The 24,250-nt window shown below is 36.4% G+C and overlaps 1 protein-coding gene across 3 annotated transcripts; it reads left to right on the forward strand.

Annotated features, from left to right (window-relative positions):
* Positions 1-36: 36 nt before the first annotated feature.
* On the forward strand, positions 37-23,957 carry LOC106653037 (dnaJ homolog subfamily B member 6-like). Of its 3 annotated transcripts, none has more exons than XR_001339397.2 (8): positions 37-757; positions 17,260-17,457; positions 18,706-18,815; positions 21,005-21,181; positions 21,593-21,848; positions 21,920-22,009; positions 23,030-23,299; positions 23,670-23,957. XR_001339397.2 is itself a non-coding variant. In XM_014372261.2 (8 exons), the coding sequence occupies exons 2-8, from the start codon at positions 17,393-17,395 to the stop codon at positions 23,708-23,710; spliced, it is 942 nt and encodes a 313-aa protein (XP_014227747.1). In that variant the 5' UTR covers positions 37-757; positions 17,260-17,392; the 3' UTR covers positions 23,711-23,957. The 3 variants fall into 3 exon arrangements, 1 of the variants encoding a protein (XP_014227747.1); XM_014372261.2 differs by having other exon boundaries at positions 23,030-23,232; XR_001339396.2 differs by having other exon boundaries at positions 38-757; positions 23,030-23,305.
* The last annotated feature ends 293 nt before the right edge of the window (positions 23,958-24,250 follow it).

Raw genomic sequence — 24,250 nt, forward strand, 5'->3', positions numbered from 1 at the left:
GCACGCGGTAGATCGCGCTCTAGAACGGCAAGCAGCACAGCTGCGAGAGCAACGAGGACGAACGCACGAAGTCGCGAAACGAACGCGAAGCGGCCATTTTGAAGTTTGCCTCCATCCTTGTCTGGCTCGCTGCAGGGGCGCACGCGGAGCGTGTATCATAATCGTATTTCGTGTTGCTGTACGCGCTGCGAATGTGACGGCTCCGAAAGTCCGAAGTATAAGGGACAGTCTCCGCGCTAAAGCTCCGCAGCAACGGCACCCAGTCCAACAAGACTCTCGGCAGACGGTTCAGCTGGCGCAGTAGTCAGTTCAGTCGCACGAGGAACTCGATCGGCCGTCGCGCGCGCAGCCTCTGCGTAAAGCCCCTACAGGCGATTCTTTCTCCGTCTCGTTCTCGCAGCCGTATAACAGCAGCAACTTTCTGCGCCCAGTAAATTGATCGCCGTGCTCGTGTGTCCGTGTGCCCAATGTGTGTTCATACTTGCTCGCTCCGCCTGTAGCCTAATAGGCGCTGCTTCTGCTCTTGCCGTTGCTCACCAGTTGTTCTCTGTGCGCTCTGTACGTGCAGCTCTCTGTGGTCTGCTCATTCGGAATATAAAGTGCGTGTGCTTGTGTGTGTGTACCAAGTGTTGTAGCTTTGGAGAAATAGCTGGAAAAGTCGCTTGGTTCCTTGCCATCGAATCAGCTCGAGTGGCTCGTTGCGTACATTGACAACGTTGTTGACCTGCCTCACGCAGACACACGACACAAGTTACTCGTAAGTAGCTCCAACAATTGCTTTTTTTACACGATCACTATTCGTACATAATATGCTCGCGGCCGTGTTGCGTGTTGTCCCTCGGTGTGTGCCTGCATATTAAAGAGCTAGAGAAAGAGCTGCGCTAGGTGCTGTCTTTGGCCTCCACGACCACAACAGCCAACAGCTTCGAGTGCATCCAAGTTGACGATGTCACACGCGCATTACATGATGCACATATCCTTTGTTACACTCCCATACTCGCACACCTATTTACTTTTTTACACACACACACACACTTACTTACCTAACAAACGCCTGCTGCACAAACTTATTGTAAAAAGATGTCAGCTGCCTTTGTTTTCTCGGTCTCCGTCGTTTTTAAAATATATAATAATAAACATAGCCGAGATTTCTCTGCGCTGCTCTCACTTGCACGCGTTCCACCTTGATGACGACGATTCGTTTTTACCTTATTCTCTCTCTTTTGAGACAACATATAAGAAATATGTCATGAATACGCTCGAACGTTTCGCTAAATTATGCTATACTCGTCTGATATTTACGAAATGTATACTTGTGCATATAAGTATTTGTGTTTTTATGCAAACGTCAAAATTGCATTCACATGCTCTCTCTCTTTCTAAAGTGCATGCAGGGTTCGCACTAAGCCCAATAAAAAATCTACCTATCTATCTCTCTGTGTTTGTACATTATGTGCGCGGTCGAGAGTGTGCACACCGCATCGATTGATCGTAAAAAAATTCCAGTCGTAAAAAAAGCACTAGATTTTTTTATGGTTAAATGCCATGTTTCATGTATTAACGACGTCGATACAGTAGATATGCAATTAGAGAACCACAAGAACGAAAGTTTGTATTCGATATTTTCAAAACACAACGTTCTTTTATTCAGTAATTTAAATAAGATTAATGTAGTTGTTGTTGATCAATTTCCTGAATGTCAGTGCCTTGATATAAGCAATGACAATGGAAACGGATCGATTGGCTTTTTTTTACATTATCGATACATTAAAGACACAAGCACAAAGATGGGTCTACGTCGCATAGATGTCGGTTTCAGCGGCGCGTCAAGCGCACGCCTAGCTGAAACTCGAAAATTCGAGAATTCGAATGTTTGCAGTTCGATAAAACCACGTGTTCTATCCAGTAGAAACGCTCAAAATATCACATCAGTCGGATTGATATTTTTGCTAATATCATGGTACCAGCATGTGTTGAATCTTAATGGCAATGATTCGTAAGAATAACGGTCGACTATTAGTTTCGATTATTGTAAATTTAATAAATACTTCTTGCCCGGTAGTCGAAGCACAATAATGCACTCGATAGAATTGCTTTAGTATCGGAGAAAAAATATCATCAAGTCGCATGACTGCAGCTATGTGTTTATGTATTATACATGCGAGCGTAATTTGTAATGAGCCATGTATATGCAATGTAGACCTTCTACGTTCTAACCTACATTTTGAAATTACATCGACGCGAATTGGACGTTCTAGAAAAATTCTCGAGTTTGTTCCGCTATGGTCCGAGATAAACAACGACACAGTTATAGTCCTCGGCATAGGCTTTTTCGAGTCAATCGATATGCGATAGTGGCAGCTGCTCCGCCAATGTCGTTTATTAAATGCCGCCCGCTCTTGGAAGTTTTTTTTATACCTTTCCTTTGGCAACGCGCAAGTATCTAAAACGCCGCTCTTAATTCACAACATATAATAGCATACAGAACGCGTCTACGGGTTAAGTGCGAATAAGTCGAATGAGTTTGTGCGAGAGAGAAAAAAAGTCAGTGGTTTATGCATTCATAGTGGCACGTGTGACGGCCACTGCGATGCACATATATAGCCGAATTGTCAATGGCACGAGTAGAGACACTAGTACAGTGCATTATAGCAGTACCCAGTCGTGGCGCAAGATACAATTTCAATGATAGCTCGACTAAACTCGGCCTATCAAAGTGTGCTCTAAAACCAATCGCTTATCATTATTGTTACCTGTTTGCGCGTGTATTTGTTCTGGACGTACCCTTGCTTTTTACCTTATATCACGCTGCATAATTCAATTGCTTACTTCAATTACTTACTTGGCGGAACTTGTATCTATTTCGAAGTAAAGTTCGAGTAAAGAAAAACAATAAATTTGTATCTTATTATTACCTACAGAGCACGAAGCAAAAACGACTTGTGTTGTAACGAGTCTCGTTTAGCGCCTTATCGCTACACCAAGCGTCTAATAGGTGTTCGCGTCAGGGAGCGCATCGAACGTTATCAAAGAGAGGCTGGAAATTTCCCTTATTATTAACCGCAATCGGAAGCGCGAAATTTCACACAAACGAAGCGAGCGCGTGTTCTTACGTAGCTTTAAAACAATCATCGACATTTCCGAATCAAGATGCATCGATCCACTTTGTATTGCGAGCCTGCAGTTATTACGGCAAGTCTGCTCTGAATATGAAAGAAGAAAGAAAAGATAGCGCGCGTGGCTTATTACATTCATCAACAAGTTTTACGTTTTCGACGGCTGCATGTGACAACAAGATGGCCTTCGACTATCGGTACATCAACTTGTTCGTATCACAGACAGGTGGATTGAATTAATCGGCGTCTCACTCGTGAAACTCACTCCATTTGAACCAACAATAATACAACAAAGTTTATTTACGCACGCGTTGATATTGCGCGTAGGCGTGTGCTGCTCTTCTTGCTGCGCAATTCCAATTGCTTACCTATACATCCTGTCCTCCATTGCGCATCGCCGCGTTTCCATTGCAATATATATACTTCCTATGTAGGACCTACATAAAAGCAACCGGTAGTGCTTGCCATAGGCTTGTCTCTCCGCTCAATTGCATAGCTTTTTCGAAAGTTACGTATCCGCTTGCAACTGCGCTTGGCTTTGCGGCAGCCCGAATTCTTGACGTCATCGCTCGCAGCTGAGATTTCAAACTTTCGATAAAACCCACCAATCCTTACTTTGTTCATTTTTTCTTTTTTGGTACATTGTATACTATCTGTATACTCGTACTTGGAGCTCATGACCTGCATCGACTGTACGAAGCCGCGAACAGATCAGATCGTGATTCCTTCGTCGTTGGCCCAAGTTTTTCATTCGTTCGTGTCGTGCTCAGGCGTCATTCATCGCGTGATTCATAAAGCTTACGTACTTTTACAATCGTGTATAATATAATTATTTTAAAACTGATCGAACCAACCAACTCTCGACTGGATTTAAAATTCACGAAAAAGCTCGCGATAGCGACAAACGAAAACAAAACCTCGTGGGATACCTCGCACAGCCTTTTAAGACTCGTATCATTTAAACATCTAATTAATTTAGGCTTATGGTATTTTTGTTTCTCATTTTTTACGTCCTAGAGAGAGATAAATATTTTATTGGGCTCAGGTCGAACCCTGTATGGCAGGATTTTCAACTCTTTGTGGCTATGTAATTGAACTTCACTCGTAGCATTGCAGTTTTGTTTTCCTTGTCTTTTGATAGTAACTTTAAAATTGCTTCTCAACATGCAAAGCATGTTTGAATGAAACCTTTTTTGACCGACGATCGCACATCTAGCCTGCATACCCGCAAAACCGAGTCGATCTATTGGTTGTGATGCATGCACAACTATGTATTACCCATACATGCATGCGCCCAGACAATTATCTTACATAATAAGCATATACATATGCACGGCCTGCACCAGTTCCAAGTTGAGAGTTTGAACGATTTTATGCGATTGCGGCTAGCAGACGACGAACTTGTCCCTAACTTTTTACTGCCAATTTCGCGAAAAGAGGGAGAAAGATAGAAAATATCGTGTATACATTTGCATGAACGTATAAGAGCCGAGTGTGTGCACGCCTTATGACAAAGTACGATGCCAAGCTGAATTTATGACCAAATAAATTTCGTGCCAAAACTTGATCGGGACAAGGCTCTGCTGCGACACCGCGAGAGAAATACATACAAGTAGTCGGAATGAAAAAGATCGAAACGATTCGGAAAACAACGCGGGGGCGACCTACTGAGTATATATCAGACATGTTTCTGTTTAGAGCCTGTGCGATGATTATTTATCAAACTATTGATTTTAAGCGTCTTCAAAGGTCGATGTATCCGTGCTGTTGTCAAGTCGAGATGAATTATTAATCAGCTATAAGTTAATATTTGCGTACTGAGGTGGATTATTCCAAATTTAGAGAAAAGCGTTTAAACAAAAATTCACGGCCCAACACACGCTCATTTCCTCGACTGTGTAAAAAAACCACTGTCAAGAAATTGGCAAAAAGTTTCCTTCAAAAATAGTTTTTGATGTGAAACATCTTTATCGGCGTTTTTATATATTTGGGTAAGGCTCAGAATTTTTTAAATAAACCTGCGCTCGTATGTCACCGATCTTGACGCGCTTTTGGTATGTTATAGTACATGGTAAAAAAGACCCAAAACCAAAATTTTAGACCCCCTCCCCCCTCCTACCCCCCACTTCCGGTATAAACGTCCATTTTCTATCTATATTTTTTCTGAAGGCCTGAAGCAATTAAAAAATCTGAAAAAATTCACAAAAATACTTTTTAACAATCCAAACAACCTTGAATTTTTTCAGATTTTTTGAGTGCTTCAGGCCTTCAGAAAAAATTATTGAAAATTTTGAAAATTCATATACGGCGCTACGATGCAATACAAAGCCCGATCTTTTTTTCCACTTATTTTTGACATCAAAATACATAACCTCAAATTTTTTCAGATTTTTTCAGACAGAGCGCTGGCGGTTTTTAGCCGAAAAACGCCCTTTTTTTACGAAAATAATTTTTTTAGGGCGATATGAAGCTTTAAAAAATCTGGAAAAATTTTTTTCTTGTTTTTCAGGTCAAAATACATAACCTTGAATTTTTTCAAATTTTTTAATTGAAGGCGATAGCATCTATGGCTAAAAAACGCTATTTTTATGAAAAACGGTTCCTGGAACCCAGAGGTTCCGGTAAAAAAATTTGAAAAAATTTTTTTCGAATTCCTTGTCAAATTTTAATAAATTTTGACCGTCGCAAAATTTCGATTGGAGCTTCCTAGCTCATTCTAGAGCATAACAAAGATTCGAGCGAAATTCTGAAGACATTCATCACAATTACATTATTTTTCAAATTTCTTCAGAATTTCGCTCGAATCTTTGTTATGCTCTAGAATGAGCTAGGAAGCTCCAATCGAAATTTTGCGACGGTCAAAATTTATTAAAATTTGACAAGGAATTCGAAAAAAATTTTTTCAAATTTTTTTACCGGAACCTCTGGGTTCCAGGAACCGTTTTTCATAAAAATAGCGTTTTTTAGCCATAGATGCTATCGCCTTCAATTAAAAAATTTGAAAAAATTCAAGGTTATGTATTTTGACCTGAAAAACAAGAAAAAAATTTTTCCAGATTTTTTAAAGCTTCATATCGCCCTAAAAAAATTATTTTCGTAAAAAAAGGGCGTTTTTCGGCTAAAAACCGCCAGCGCTCTGTCTGAAAAAATCTGAAAAAATTTGAGGTTATGTATTTTGATGTCAAAAATAAGTGGAAAAAAAGATCGGGCTTTGTATTGCATCGTAGCGCCGTATATGAATTTTCAAAATTTTCAATAATTTTTTCTGAAGGCCTGAAGCACTCAAAAAATCTGAAAAAATTCAAGGTTGTTTGGATTGTTGAAAAGTATTTTTGTGAATTTTTTCAGATTTTTTAATTGCTTCAGGCCTTCAGAAAAAATATAGATAGAAAATGGACGTTTATACCGGAAGTGGGGGGTAGGAGGGGGGAGGGGGTCTAAAATTTTGGTTTTGGGTCTTTTTTACCATGTACTATAACATACCAAAAGCGCGTCAAGATCGGTGACATACGAGCGCAGGTTTATTTAAAAAATTCTGAGCCTTACCCATTTACATTTTATTAATAATTAAAATTAGTAAAAATAAAAAAAATAGTGAAAATCACCATACCTTGTTTTAAAATAAATCAACAAACTTATTTAACAAAAAACAACTCAAGTTACTTGGCTGGCGTGTAAAGTAGCTTGGTCGTTGCACTAAACAGAAATTGACAGAATAAGAAAATACACACACACACACACTTAAACAGATAATTGTTCGGAATTCAATCTATAACTAGTTTACATGTATGTGAACCAAATTGACCTACGACGCCTGTTTCAAAAACTCATTTTCGAGCTCATCACAGAGCTTTCTCATGCAAGAAGCAAAAAATAAAACTGCTGTTGAATTGCAGCTCTGAGAAACGGCCTGCGAATATTTGTTCATTCGACACTCGACGTTTTAGCAATTATATATGGAGAATCGCAAATTAATGGATTATCTTATGAGCTTTTCACGCTTAGTCTTTTTCATTCTGTTACTTGAAAAAGCTCGCGTACTTACATGTAGCGTTGCGACACGTGTTTCTGCCGTCAATACTCCGCTTATATTTGCTATAGCAATCAACGCCCGGAATATAATGTGCACGCAGACTTCCGAGTTTGACTTTTTCTTTTGTTTTTCTCGATCGATGACCTGCTCCTGCTGAGATTTATATTTTTTAAAAACGTTTCACGCTTATCTTTATAATATTTATTCACCTCGATCACGACAATCACATCGCATAATAATATATTTGAACTGGAGCTAGTCAAGTTTATACGCGGCTATCTAACGTGAATCATAGATTCTGTATCTCACTTTTTATCAGAGTACGATTTACTATGCTAGCTTTGGTGCACCCTGCCTATTAATTCACTGTTAGGTTTTTGCTTTAGGAGCTGTCATTGCCCTAATAGAAAGACGACCCGACGTACATCTGCCAAACAGGCCGCAACGCGAGAGCCGTTATTTCCGCTCCATCAGCCGCGCCAAAAGTGCCGATATATAACTTGTTACGTGCGTGTACGCATCTTGCACTTGGCTGATATCACCTATATTTACAACGTTCTTTTGCGTCTACACCAAGTTTCTACATTTTTTTTTATCACAGACGTTAAAAAGAATAATAATCAGATTATTATACATTTTTACTTGGTATACGTAAATGTACGATTTTTCTTCCGGAAGATGCGTGCGTCAGTTGGTGCGATGATTTCACTTTTGTTGTACACTTAATATAAAAACGCGAGGGAGGTACCAGAATTCACACCTCGCATGCATTCATAACTTTCTTTTTCCTCTCTCTGTTTCGCTGAAACGGTGTCTTATGCGTTGCGATCTCATTTTCTTTTGATTCTTAAAAAAATCCGTTATAACTGCACAAGGCGTGACTCAATGCGAAATACCGGGAATAAAAAATTCGTAAAGATTTTTTGCGCGAGAAATGGCTATATTTATAATATCAACGAGGAACTAATGAGTCATCGATTAATTCTCTTTTGTTGTCAACTTCGTTGAGCCTTCAGTTATATTCCGAAACGATAACTTGGTCGTAGTGGTCCGTATTGCAAATTTATGGTAAAAAGTCGCTTTTCTTATTTTAGTCACTGCGACCTTGATGTCTGAGCCTATGCGTTGAAATACTCTGATATGGTAATATCTAAACCCATGCGCGCACCGCAGTGTACCATTACGGTTTTCAATTAAAAAATTCTCTCGCTAATTGAATCGTTGACTCGAATCAAAGTTACGAAAATTATCGAGATCGAATCGATTCTTGACTTGCTCATGAAGTGTCAGGGGCTTTTGAATTTTCTTTTCTCGTTGTTCGTCATAAGCAATGAGCAATACTGATAACTGACTCATAAATAGCTGCGATGAGTTTGATTCAATGAACAGTGCAATCATCGCTATCGTTCGGACACTCTTAGCGTTGAGCCTTAAAATTTTCAATCTACGACGCTGCAGAATTATCAGCATAGGCTGCAAATTACACGAAACACTGTTATGTATCGATTCCCTACGCAACGAGCGAGTATGTGCGCTGTGTTTGCTTGCATGAAAGATAAACGAGTGAAAGCTGAGCCCACGTATCACGTAACGATCATCGACCGATTGAATCGACTACGACGACTAACAATAATGATTTTCTGCGGGCAGCCAAGAGGCCGCGAGTAGCAAATAGCCCGCCAAAGTCCCCCTGTCAACGGGCTTTCTCGTTACAGGCCTGTACGTATACAAACGTATATAAACGTAAATATATGCGTATATAAACGTTTATACGTATACGTATGAAACATGAATTTGAAACTGATTATGTACTCTTAAAGAGTACATTGAAAAATGAAAACTGAAAATTTTAGCCCTCTAGGTCTACTTTTGAAGTTTGATTTTTGAATTTTCAACTCTTTTACGATATAGCCCATGTAGATATAACCGGTAAGCCGAATGTAGCCCGTTTGAGAATCGAGTCGTTGTCGCGCGGTTATCCAAAGCTGTATGCACGCTCTGTTCCGCCGTTACCACCGACGCCATCGGCATGAGAGCCTCCTAGTTTCTCTGAGTCACGATCGACCGATTTGGCTGTCGGAATAATCCAACGCATGAGTGAACTAATTGCCTATGCCATATGCTCGTCGTTGTCCTATACATACAATTCTTTAAACGAATACGCTTATCGATGTATGTCAAACAACAATTACTTGCCGCCGTTGCCGTGTTACATCGATATGCTACTTTCAGTCGTATGAAAGATGGCCATGGAACCCCGTCGGCTTTTGCTCTTGCTACAATACGATCGGGTTAAACCAAACTTATTCGTCATCCGACGATTTAAAACTAATCGTCTTGCCAGCCTAATCGTTGGAACAATTTTAAAAAAATCTCGTATCTCATATAATTTGAAATCGATCGGCTTTTGACGATGCTCGAGTTAAGCTGGCAGTTGGCTCGCGCCAAGATTGACTCGACGATGTGTATACGACGGATCAATATAGTTCCGAGCAAAAAAGCCGCGTAGCCCGCTCGCGCACTCTTGCCGCTATAATACTATAGGTAACGAGACAAAGCTGGCAGTCTCGTAAAATAAAAGTAACTAGGCTGTTTTAAATTTTCAGCTCTCGCAAAATAATTCCAACGCAGTTGTTATCTTTCGTTTCGTTCTGCTTGACCAAAAACAACATAATCATCAAAAAGTCAACGTAATTTTTCGTGGGTGTAAAGTCTGACATAATCGCTGAATTTTAGTCATGTGTCAACGGCGCGCTTTGGTCGCCGAAGCGCAACAGCTTATAAAGTAGTTTCAAGCGGTGATGGGCTTTTTCCAACATCAATAATATCGTACCTGCGTGCACGCGAGCAAAACAATATAGTTGAAAGTTGAAAGTTGAACCAGGCAACAGGTTCGTTCGGCAGCTCTTTGCGCATTGCATCCCGCGTGCCGCATAGCGCGTTTAAGCGTGTACTGTTGCAGGCAGTGCGTCTACGTCGTCGGACCGATGTGTCGCCCGCGTGTCTCGGCGTGTGTGGGTACGCGCGCTCCCGAGTCCGGTGCTAGCCAAATATGTATTCCTGACGTCAGGCACCGCTTTAGCTCGCAAGCCGAGAGCCTCATTGAGGACGCCCACTCTTGTCTCCTATATTCTTACGTATACACTGTGTATGAACCGTTCTATCTCTCTTTTTCTCTTTTTTGCTTACTTCTTCGTTTCTCGTAGTAGTTAAAAAACGTACGCGCGAACAGAATTATAGGAGATATGGGCTTCAACAAAAAAAATACAAAAATAAATAACAACGAGTCCTCTAGTGTATTGAGTCTTTCATTGTTGCATAGCGCCTCGACAATCGCGACGATTTTTATTTACAGGTAGATATCGACGCTATTAACAATTTCTTCAAAAATGACCTTGAATTACCCGCTTACAGTCTCCTGCGAACTTGTACGCGTTCGCGTGGACTAATCCTTGAACTAAACTTAGACGATTGAACGTATACTTCTCCGCAACGTGCTGTTCAAAATTGGACTATTTTTTTCTATCTCCAAAAACGTTGATCATTTATTTGCGCGCGCAATCTTTCAAGGTGCGCGTGAGCCTACTAAATGAATGCGTCAATTGACATCGTAGGTTCTTTGAAGAACGATAGTCGTATAAGAGCATATTTCGTTAGCTTAAAGGTCTCCTATCATAATCAAATTTCAAAATAATTCTTAAAGGAAACGATGGTCAATTTTTGCATTCAAGTCCGAGCTGATCACACGCACCAGCTTCAGTTCAGGGTTTGCCCAAGTCTAATTTTAAGCGCGAATCGCTCTGATTTTACAATTTATATTATGATCAATCGTTCAAAAAGTATACTAGACCCTGTAGATTTGACCTTTTAAAAATTAGACGCCTTTCTTTTCCATGGCTTAGCGACATTTATTTTGAATTGTTTTTGTGAATATACGTTGCATTTATAGAGGATTATTTAATATATATTTATCTCTTGGTAAAAAATATTAATTTCGCATGATACATCAGTTAATTAAAAAACTTGAAAATGATTAATTGATGAATTTCATCTCGTTAAGGCTCTTATATTGAAGTCTAGGCCATCATTGTTATCTCCATTGAGAGACGTGCTTATGTCGACGCATACCGTATTACATTGCAAGTTTTAAAATTACAACACCTCGCTTTTTAAATATCAGTTAATTTAAAATTAAGTTTAATCGTCTAGGAGAACGAGCTTGTTCACTTTTAGCAAGCGTTGGACATGTAGTATTCTTACTTATAAATTAATACACATAAAAAGCAAGTCCGATTCGAGGCAAATTACCTTTTCTAACTTGGTGCCTTCGCTTAGGTGTTTCTGCCGTAAAGCATAAGTGTACAGTATTATTAGGGAAGTACTGTACATTGCTGTTAGCACAGTATTAAAGAGAAAGCAAAATTTCTGTTACCTAATTAAAAACATTGTTTATAAATGTTGTGTCGGTTATTATATTGCGACGTATATGATTGGAATACTGCATCTTTTATTTTTCACGTGCATCATCGGTATTCAAGTTTTGAAAGAATGTTTGAAAAGAAGAAATAACAATTGTTTATCGTATCGTTATTGTTTTACTTAAGATTATAGTCATGTTAAAGCATACACAAATATTCCATGCTGTAACGCAAACGTTGGCTTGTCGTTAAGCTGCGAGCGTGAATTTGGCGCAAAGTAACAAACGAGGCTTGCTGTACACAAGACACGACAAACAGTCAGAAAATGACGATACTCATTACGCATCCAGGAAATTACTGCTGTAGTACTTAAGACGAATGCCTCGAGCTCGTATGACAAAAATTAGGGTCAGAATTTTTGGCAGAATTTTCTTACCATCCCCAATAAAAATATTAAATAAGTTCTTATGTAAGTTCTTGACGAGAACATTCCCAAATCTTATGCAAGATCTTAGGGATGATTATTGACAATACAAGTTCTTACGTTACTAATTACGTGAGTTCTTAAATATAAGCTGGTTCAACTGAAAAGCCCTGAATATGGGAGTAGTCTTATTTAAGATCTTGACCAAAAGAATTTACGGTCATCATGTCTTGTAACAGGTTTAATTTTGTTTTTTGAAATTAGAAATATTAACTGAAGAAAAATTTTTTTTCATACCAGCGAACGGAAAGGGACTACTTCCCTGCCGCTGTGCACTAGTGTATGAAAAATAGTATACAGGCCAATGCCGCGGAAAAAGAAAGCCCCAGATCGCGTGTCTATCGGCCTCGGCTTCGCCTCGGCCACTAACTACATGTACTCTGGGACTTTTCTGTTTTTCGCAGCCTAGGGCAGTAATATACTAAGTTCAATTTCGTTGGTCAATATCTTACTGGACACTACATAAATTCTTACGTAAGTTCCAACATAAAAACTTATACCATAACTTTTACTGTCGATAGTACTATAAAAGATTTTACATAACATATAAAGTAAAATCTTATGTAAATTCGTGTTAACAACTGTCATGAAAACTTATTTAAAATTCTCATTGGGAATACTACTACTGATAGTGAAAATGTATCTTGTCAGGCGGAAAAGTTGTAGATAATTTTTGTATGTTGAATCAGTAATATTGTCATAAAATTCTGGCGTAACATATCAATGCCCTGAATATGTTAATAAAATGGTATTTTCTTGTCTACTGCATCGCTGCGGTAATCCTAGAAACTGACTGAAATAGTGGCTTCTACTAGATTTTTCGGTTGATACCACTAGAACTTGTAGTGTTTATTCAACCGAAAATTCAACTTCACTTGTCGGTAATAGTGATGCGTACTAGAACCGCTCGATTATAGCGCTTTAATAACCATCACTAGGACTTAAAGTGTCGAGGACAATTGTATAATTTCAGTGTGTGGGGTATTCTAGCACATTTCTGTGGCAATGGCTGACCATTAGGCCAACGATAACTTACATACAATGGGTGACACAATGAAGGATCGGCGATAGGTTTTCTTGGTATTAAAACAAACCTTTGCCGCTTTCGACGCACCGAAAAAGTTCCTTTTTTATATACGATGTAGTGCAAACATAAGAAAAAGTGTACATTTGTGTCACCATGACAGATTTAAAAGCGGTATTTGGTACACGATTTGGACTGGGAACTGCAGTATCTAGGCCTCTTCGGCCCATCACTCCACGCAACTCATTGTCTTCGACCTCCGGGACCTATGTTCATACGGTAACAGAGACGGGTCAAATCGCCAACTGTGCGCGTGTATGTGTCCGCTTTACTGATGATGATGCAAGCTTGTAAAAACACGTGGGTGCAAAAAGGTCAAGTCACTTGGACATGGACATTCGTGTCCGAAAAAATGTAATCATCTTTGAGCGGGGCTATATTTCGTTTGCCAATGCGCTTTTTTCATTCACAGATAGGTACTGCGACATAATAGCCGCAGATTTAGATCGCATAAGATCGTCATCGTGCATTCTCCTAGTCTTAGTTTTAAATGGCTACACGAAGCGACTATTTCAGAAGAAAAAAAAATCAGCCGAATCAACTTGGCCGTCGTCTTAATAAGGCTTTGTAGTAAGGAGCTCTCAAAAGCATCACCTTTAAATTAACGACATCACGTCACGGCCAATAATATGTATACAAAACTGTTAGGTATATAACTATAACTATATAAATAACTATCTGTAATACTCATGCAAAAGAGTAGCTATTAAAATTTTACTTATTCACGTTTCATAGACAGATGCATACAGAAACTGCAGCAATTCTCACCTAGTGGGTTAAAGGCACCAAAGAAGTATTTTACGTGCTTTTTTATAAATGTGCATCTCTCTCTCTCTCTCTCTCCATATATTTTCGCGGACACAAGCTCCCACTTAAATGAAAACGTCGCATCATCAAGTTCACCTACATAAGACATAAATAAAATTTAAAAATTTTACCTTTTGAATTTTAATTGGCACCTGTTGCACATCTCCAGCTGACTCAGTTTTCTGTATCAACGTAGAATTAAATGTCAAATAAATATAAGAAACAAACGTAGAACCTTAACTATATCGCGTGTGTGTTAATAAAATCTTCCGATTGTTTCGCGATGAAAAATCAACGCATTTCGAACACGTGCAAATATTTTGTATGTTATACAAAAACAATATAAGACACACATACAATTCGACGACGCACATGGAAATCTAGACGCAACGTGCATATTATTGTTTCTTTTGTTTTTTCTCCCTCTCTTTCTCTCTTTCTTACTCCATATTATGTATTGAAACTGCAACCTTGACGTTCGAACGGAGGTGTGCATGCTTTATATGTATTACAGTATCGTAGCTCTCAGCTGTCTCCGTCGCGTCCAACACGTTTTACTAGAACGTATAGCTTTTGCAGCAAATTTACAAAGCGTACGATTCGTAAACGTGATCGAATAGTTTTTGTGGTTCAAATGTGAGTTCACTCACTATGTGTGGGATGACTGAAGTCTCAATATGATTGATAAATTGTCTCTTAATAAATGAAATTCTACGGGTTATACAATATTTACTTCGTAGATGATGATTATTACATATTTTTTTAAATTAATCACATGTACGTTGTTGTATTTACTTGGAGAATAAAGTTGCAATTTGTTACTCTCTTTTCTAATCAAGCTACTTATCAAAATTTACCTGTAAACTTTGAGCGAACCTTTTAAATGTATAAATCTGTGTTAATGAGTCAAACTTGAAATTGTGCTAGTCATTATTTTTTATTTTTCTTTGAGCGCGCACTTGCGTAAACTGCGATCAAAACTATCGATAGCGCGATTATTCTCCCGCTGGCGCGTCGCAGAATTTTGAATTCCTGTCGCGTACATTGAAAGTTTTATTTTTAAACTTCTGCGTATTCAGCATGTGCGCTTCTCTGCAGATGTTGCGAAAATTTTGAGTCTGACGAAAAAAGAACGCGATCCCCGATAATCGAGTGGTTTCTTATGATACGATACCCAACAAGTTGTAAAGTTAATTTCTTAATCTTGACGAGTATCGCCGATTCTATGATCGCATGCGTTTATCAATATTTTTTTGAGTACTTGAATCCATCAAAATTGAGTACGATTGATTTCGAACAAATGGAATTATTAAACGTAGAACCGGCCTCAATAAGTAGTTTGCTTGTTTTTTGTTTCTCTCTTGCTCACTTGAAACCATCATCGCATGTTTTTATACATTTTCCTTGATAAAGGAAGAATGTTAAAGAATTTCAGCCTTGACTTTACAGGTGGAATAAAATATTTGCTCGATTCACAATTTTATTATATAATTTTATTATAATTTTCGCATGATTATATTATTCTAATCGCCAATTTTGTCGATTAACTGTATGGCAAGGAAAGTTTACCTGAATTATATACGAACCTGCAGTTTTAGTTTGGAGGGTTAATTGTAAACAAATATGACAGTAGATTACGATTATAACATTTAAATAAAAAAACAATTGTTTAGAACTTTTCGTCGAAGTTCGACGAAAGAAACTTCAGGTTCATAATTATATCATGATTTTGATCCTTTATCGACATAAATCTAACGCGTAATTCGAATGTTTTTCTCGATAGGTATTGCATAAAAATATGCATTTGCTCGGTAAAGCAAAGAATTATACTTCCTTAATCGTCATCGGTATCTTAATAACATTTTCAAGCAGAATAAGATCAACATTGTTCGTCAACGCGCGAAAACTTGGCAATAGCCGTCGATGTCATCTTCTAATTCTTGTAAACAACATATCTTTTACTAAGTGCATTTTTCTGCCGATACCTTTTCGACTGATGTAAAATAAACAGAATTAAGAGAATCTTGAAAAAGGTCATCGGTACCATCTCTAAACGCAATATCTTTGCTTTGAACTCATTTTACAATAATAAGGCCGGTGTGAAAATTGAGTCTCGTCCAAATAATTTTTTCTCAGTCGATATATCTATAAAAATGTCATTTTCAGCTACTCAAAAGTAACACATTTGTTTCATTTTTAAATATACCAACAGAAGTAGCAAAGTAGAAAAATAGTTTTCTTTCGCCATTTATGGGTATGTTTACATCACGATGCTGATTATTATGATAGAAAATGATGACTATACGATGATGCAGCAATGTGGTGATCAATTGAAAATGTGTACACGAGATTTATACTTTTCTTACCTTCGAGGCGTTGAGCTTTTCACGATTTCTGGAAATAAACAAGTCAATTTGCTCACTTTTCTATGTGGGTAGACAAATGAGATAATAAGACGTAATTTGTCCATGTGCGAGTTCATTGGTGGAGGAAAACTACTTTAGATTCGAGCGCATTTAGATTTACAGACAAACTCGTCTTTAAGATTTCTTAAAAGTATCTATCCGGGATCGCCTTTTTATGATCGCTTTTAATTGACGATCAGATGTGACAATATCTAATACGATTTTCAGTGCCTCGTTTTTTTCTGTTTCTCATTGCAAGTTTCATCTTCGTTACCAAAACATATCCCTCTCTTTCTTCTTTCCTCCCCACTTATGCCTTGCTTTCTGTATTCGATCTATTCTGGACGCAGCGAGTGCTAAGTTTAGCTCTCTCTCTCTCTCTCTCTCTCTCTCTCTCTCTCTCTCTCTCTCTCTCTCTCTCTCTCTATCTTTCTTTTTCTCTTGGTTATTTGGCTCGAGTGCGTGTGTAATATCTGTTTTCTCATCTGTATCTAACCATCTACATATTTATCTTTAGCTTTTCTCGAAAAGTTCTTTGCTTTTTTTTGACTTGTTTCAAATTGAATTCATGAAACAGTACATCCTTATCAAATAAAACTACGTTCAACTAGTAATTTTTATGAAAATATTTTTTGTCGATCGAGCATAAGCAATCTCATTTGATGAGTATATTTTTCGTGAAACAAAATTGGTATTGGAGCGTTAGAAAGTATAGAAAATATTTTCGAATGCGTCAGTTGTAAGCTCAGTTCTAAAAATGCCGCTCTAAGATAACATTGTCTTTATTTTCGCGCTCCATTACGCATAAACGTTCTAAAGATTTCGATTTACATGTTATTAATTATGTTAAAAAAGATATTGAGGTGATAGAAAGACACGGAAGTACTAATTGTTTGTTTTTTATCTTTACAGGTGGTTGCTGGCTGTGACTGTTTTGCTCATACGTGCTTGTGATTACCGGTGCGTGTGCTCAACGCCGACGCATATAGTTTATAAATTCAATTTTTTTACGTTTAAATAAAAGAAAAACTAAAAAAGACTCATCATGGTGGACTACTACAAAATATTAGAAGTCAGTCGGACAGCCAATTCAGTAGAAATCAAAAAAGCGTAAGTTGTAATTCGTATTTTAGATCAAGTCTCTAACTAGTACGACATAAACTTTCCTTAAAATGATATCCTTCTTAATTAGCAGATATTTGAATTTTTGTTGTATTTTAATTTATTCATTATATTGCATGATAACTCGAAATATTAATGGGAAAGGTGCGTGTCTTTGTAGTGATCAATTATTGTATATCGTTAAATATTACCATGTTTAATGAACAGATAGATACATGTCATCGTAATAATACTTTTTCGGTAAAATCAGAAATGCTATTGAAAATACATGTAAAAAGTTAATCGTTGACTTTTACAAGAGAATCGTTTACGATGATTTTTCATTTTCGTTTGATACGCATACAAATAAGTTATTTCAAAATATTCCGTCAAAAATTTTCTCTCTTTGTTTTCGGGTAACTCAAGCGATCAAAAACTTGCATAGACTTGAACTTGTTTTTTTAATGATTCAAGAAAAATAAAAAACGTCTCAAACAATGAGACAAAGAAACTACGACTGACACCAGAATTAAAGTGAACATGAGCGGGCGTATAAGCGAGTGTACTTATACGTAACAATAAAGGTTGCTTGTATTAAACGCAGCACAGGCAAATGTGTATAAGTTGGCTTCTGCGCTGCTCTGTGGGCCTCTTATTTCCTTTTATGTATAGATTTGTTTTGCTCACCTTTCTCTCCCTTTTCAGCGCATCCGCCTGCTGCATCGTCTCATAAAAAAATCCTACCCTCTCTTCATTCTCTCTCATGTTCCAAGCAACTTTGCACCGAAGGTCTTTGACCTATTTCACGGTCACTTTTTCTCTCTATTCTTCACTGTAATGTACGTTCATTGCTGCATCAAAGCATCTTAATTTTTCGCTTGTACTTGTAATAACTTATATCGACGGGCAATGTACTTTATTTGAATTGGTCTACATAAAAATGTTTTTTTACGTCAAGAGATTCCTAAAGGTAAATCACTTTCTGAACGTATCATGGTGTCGAGCTCAAGCTAATGTATATTTTTGCGTCAAACCAGTTTTCACTTCTCTTTATACTCTTATATTATTGTATGCATTTAACATCAAGTCACCAAGTAATGGACAAAACGTGTATGTAAAATTCGATTCTCGCAAGAAAGCCAATTATACGGGGCGACTCTTTACATCTACGAAGGCACTGCATTTTCCCTTACGTACTCATGAACGCGTCATTTTCACAGTTTAGATTTTTTCATTTTGACAATTTAATTATTACAGATACAGAAAGTTGGCTCTTAAATGGCATCCCGACAAGAACCCAGAAAATTTAGAAGAGGCCAACAAACGTTTCAAGGAGATATCCGAAGCTTATGAAGTTCTCATCGACGGTGAGCACCTTTGTTGAAACTTATTTTTTTGCTTAGCAAAACTATTCTTCTCTCAAAGTATGTCTCATTATCTCTTGCAAGAGCTCATTCTGATGTCCTTAACGTGACTGAGTTATTATATAAAGATAATAAAGAAAGAAGAATCTTGCAATTTTTTTAACTTTATTAGTAAAGGTGATAACCTCGCAAACGTCAAAAAAATAGAGTTATGGGTAATTTTTACCCCATTACCTGCATAAGTGTAAATGAAAAAAATTTTTATTTTAATTTTGCATAAAACCTTTATTTCTAAGTAATCATGGCCATTTTTAATTTTTTTATTTAACTTATGGCATCCCTTTATCAAATCTCGTAACTTTTTAATGAAATTACTAATGGTAAATTAATTTCACCCGTAATTATTGTCTACAATTTTGTGTACAACACATACATAGAAATTTGCACGTCGTCTCCTGAAATTAATCGCTCAAAATTGATTTGTTGGTTACATTGGTTTTTGGTGGAAAACTTAGAGATGTCCAAAGAATCGATTTAAACAAATTCAGGGATGAAAATCTGAACAACATTTCTTTCCTCATTTTGAATGTTTATACGAAGGAAATGACGCAAAAATAATCCATCGCTCTATTTTTCTGACGTTTGCGAGAACATTACCTCGAGTATGATGTTGAAACGTGGATTTGTGATAAACGTATAGGCATTTTAAAGAACAATCACAATTCCGTACATCAAATGATAACTGATGTGTTTGGTAAACAAAAAATTAATGAGACATCTAAAGAGCAGGGGCACTAAAAAGCATTTAGAGTTTGAATTAAATAACAGATGAATGTTGGAGTCTCAAAAAAGCGTATTTTATGCAAAAGCAACAATTTACTTCTTTAATATCTGTAGTCGAGACGACAATGCAATTTTCACGTAACGATAATTCATTTTCATTTTTCAGTCCCATTAAAAAAATCTAGGTATAAGTATGCGAAAAAAATTAATTTACCAAAATCGGATCTTTAATGAAAGAACCTCAAAAAAATAATCAATAAGCTAGAACCAAATGATATGTTGTGAAAATATATACACAGATACGCAGCGTCGACGCTATGATCAGCGTTTCAGTAGTCGACGCTCGACTTCGAGGTCGTCTAATTGTTACACAACTTCGTCACCTGGTGGACACTACACCCATCGGAATACTTACTTTGAGTCGCCTTTTCAACGGTTTTTCGGTATATCGATTTGCCAGATGTAGCAACTTTTGTTTTTATTTTTTTTTAATTATTTGCATCATTTTGGAGTGCGACTCAATACCAAACTTCCTGGCTTTCGATACGATTTTCATTCGAATCGATAATTCCTTTTTAATATTGATCTAAAATTAACAAAATATTTTTATTTCTTTTTTGGTGTTCAGAGAATTTCAGAGGGGTTTCTTTTCTAAAAAATGTCATTGGTCCATTTAGGACTTATACAGACAAAGTTAACTGGTTTATTGACGATATATCGAGACAAAATCCATTTTACAATATCCAGGAAAAATGTTTATGAAAAAATTTGCTTTTAATTCGTAAATACGTAAGAAAAATTGCAAGTTAGATCTCCATAGTTAGCATAAAAATATGATCTATATCACTTGTATATTAATCGCTTTTTGCTCTGTATTAAATTTTTTTTATGGCTAAACCTTGGCTTAAAATGTGAATACGAACTGATATTCGCTTTTTATCATTTGCATACAATTAGTTAAAGAATAAAATGAGAAAAAAATAAAATCATTAAAATATGATAATCTAAAAGTCTTTACGAGAGAAAAAATTCTTACGAGTACAATAATGTTCATCGCAAAATTCATAGTCATTTTTCCACATTAGTAATATTATCATCTTTAATATCAGCTAATGAATGACGCCTAATGACGATCACAATGATTGCTTAGTTTTACTTAACCGAACTTTTCAGCAAACTTACCTATGTATTGATGTTTGTATTATATGTATTAATGAAATAAACCATTGCATCAATATTAAAAACGTAATAGTAATCGTTTTACTAATGATGAATAAAAACGCTTTGACAGTGCCAAAAAGTAAACAAAATCATTCGATTGCATTAAAACTTTAAAAAACTCAAAAAAATATAATATATATTTTCAAAAAAACATTTCTTCAATACTCATAAACTTCTTTATTCGACAGACAAAAAGCGGCGAACGTACGACCAGTATGGCAAAGATGGTTTGAACATGCCTGGTGGAAAGAGACGTCACGACGATGATTTCAACTTCCACTTCGACTCGTTCGTATTCAGAGATCCGGAAGATGTGTTCCGAGAATTTTTCGGTGGCAACTCTCCATTTGATGAAATATTTGCTGGTAAGTATTCTTTGTGCTTGATTCATAGGAATTATTTGAAGAGGGCAGTAAACTTTTGTGCACTTTAACAACAGTACATTCACACCGATTAAAGTTTTCTTACTAAACATTAACCTACTTCATTTGAATCGCGACAATCTTTGATTCATAACGTCACAGGGCCGTTATCTCACAAAATAAAAGGTTTCGGTTATTTTTCGAAACAAATTGAAAAAATACACTCTCTTCTCATCTTGGTTAATGATTCTACAAAGAAACAATCGATTTTAAGAACTAACTGCCCTTCCAGTTGAATTTGTTGTTTTATACCGTTTTGCAAAACTGCACAATAAATGTTGAATATCGCTTCATAAAATAATTTTATTATATGATAAATGAAATGAGTCTAATTTTTTAATATTTGGCTCACAGAATTACATGGACATCCACGCTCAAATCGACACAGTCATCCTATGAATTCACTGAGTACATCGTTCTTCAGTCCTTTCGGATTTTTCGGATCGCCATTCGGAGATATTTTCGGCGGGGGTGGCATGAATGGAATGAATTGTACTTCATCATTCAGCACTATTTCCAGTTTTGGTGGACCTAGTGCTGGAAATGGCGAAATGAAACGTACCAGTACATCGACGAGGTTCATTAACGGTAAAAAGATTACTACTAAAAAGTAAGTTCAACATTTTTAATAATGGAATTTTCACAATAATCTATATTCATTCATTTAATTTTTACTTACAGAGTCTACGAAAATGGCAAAGAAACTATTATGTCTTACGAGAACGACATTCTGAAGTCCAAAACAGTGAATGGAGTGCCTCAAGCAATAACGTACAGTTAAATTTTTTTTTATTCATCGTTATTAACTGATCGTAAATTTAGGGTTAATACAAACTCTCTTCTTTTTATGTCTGCTAAACGTATATGATACATTCATAAGATATATAACAGCTATCTTAGTTGCTCTTGCAGCTGAATCGATGCGGAATATCTCTATATCTGTAGATAATATTGCCGCCGATTCTGTTATCCACGTGTAGCGACATCATCCAAAACACAATACTTTGTATGAATTGTGTGGCTCGTAAAATTAGCTCTATGTGAACTAACGAAATTACGAGAAAGAAAAAAGAGGAACAAAAGAGTAATTTGAAAAACGAGACAACCAAATCTACCAAAAAATTATTAACATGAGCAGAGAAAGAATTTTAGCGTGCTTAGTAACTGTTTTGTTAGTTAATCTTGCCGTTGATGAATGTTACTCCTGCGTTACAGACTGATTCACGTTTATAACTATAATTAATTGCGAAAATAACTATGTGGGGAACTGCTTAATTGATGTCAAATTATTGTAGAAAAATTATTTAACGTTTTTCGAGTGAAATTACGTGATTTGATTTATTCAATGAAGTTATACACGAATTAATCATTTAATATGAAGTAATTTTATATTCGAATTAGCTCGGCTTGCTGTGAGTTGAAAACAATGATACATGTGAGATCGAAAATTCATTGCTTCGAAACTTTTTTTAATTTCTTTGATTGACTAACGATTAATTTGAAATATATATGTATGTGTGTGATTTTTAATACAAACATATTTTATGTGCAGTCTTTTGCAAATAACTATGAGATATAAAAAATAGGTGCTTAGTTGATAAAATTAATATTTGCAAAACTTCAACGCTTCAGCAATCAGTTTTTCGAGTTCAGCATTTAACCACTGCAATAGCCCAATGAATGGCGTTTTATTTTATTCAACTACTACAACATCAACAACAATGCATCATTAAATTCAACTCTATTATTGTTCAACAGTCAACACTAGAATTTTATTGTTTATTTTACCAGGTTGAATGAGACACCAACTGTTCCTGCAAGTATACGTCATCAACCCTCGAGCATCGTTAACGATAAGCCTGCCGAAAGTTCAAGGGTTCTTCATAATAATCATAGTAATCCAAGTTACCCCAAGGGTAATAAACTAAAGACCCAACACCTTCATCATCATCGCAACCATACGCCGCTTTCGACGCCCGTCAAGCACGATAAGAGTAAGAGGAAGTAATGCAATCAATGAGCAAAAACAAAAAAAAACTCGAGAGCAGTGTTATATGGAGCGTGAGTGTATGTTCGTTCGTTAGTCATACTTTTTCTTATTTTTCATTTTATTGTAGTTAATAACTTCATTATTACCATAATTATTTTTATTACAATTATGATCACTACTATGGTCAAGACACTTTCATTACACTCAAAAATATGCGTATACACAACTATTATTGATCGTAATCGATCGATCGTGATAACTGTTTAAGTATACGCGAACATATACCCGTACACGATATATTGCACGCTTTGTTCTCTCGGGTATGCTTATAATTTTCGTGTTGCTTTCTTTACTGTCGAGAGAGGCGATAGCTATGTTACTAAAAAAAACCGACAAAAAAGTTTGATGAACACCATGTTCTTATTTATGCCTCTTTCGCAGGACACGGAACTAAGAGCGATCATCGTTGTGAATTATCGTAGCGGCTTGTGACAAATTTTGTATACACTATTATCGATTTCACTTGTTTTTAACCACTTATGGGCTTACGATGGAGCAGAGCAGTCAAAGAATATTATTAAGATTTATTGGTAACGTTGGAATTGAAAAAAAAGTGCAAGTGCAAAAAAAGACATTAGTTCAAAACTGTATACCTACTTCTTTTTTTTTTATTTTTGCGATTATTATTTTTTCAATTTAATATCAACTAAAAATAACGAAAATTTATTATAATAATACCCCAAGATAGGTTAAAAATTAAAATTTTTTTTTACATCAGAGAGCGTTTTTTTAAATACAATTCAATACTAAAATAAAAACAGTAAATGATACGTTAATTAATTGAATATACTTTAGTTGTACAGAAATATTTCGGTATTTTGTTGAATTATTGTAACTCAAGAAAAATTAAAAATATACAAGTAACAATAAAAACAAATTAATTAAATAAATTTTTTGACAAGGCGTCACTTGAAGACTAATCTAAATTTAACTGAGAAATTCCACTAAACAGTGGAACAATT

The sequence above is a fragment of the Trichogramma pretiosum genome, unplaced genomic scaffold, assembly GCF_000599845.2.
Source record: "Trichogramma pretiosum strain Unisexual culture from Peru unplaced genomic scaffold, Tpre_2.0 scaffold8, whole genome shotgun sequence".
In the NCBI taxonomy this organism is placed as follows: domain Eukaryota; kingdom Metazoa; phylum Arthropoda; class Insecta; order Hymenoptera; family Trichogrammatidae; genus Trichogramma; species Trichogramma pretiosum.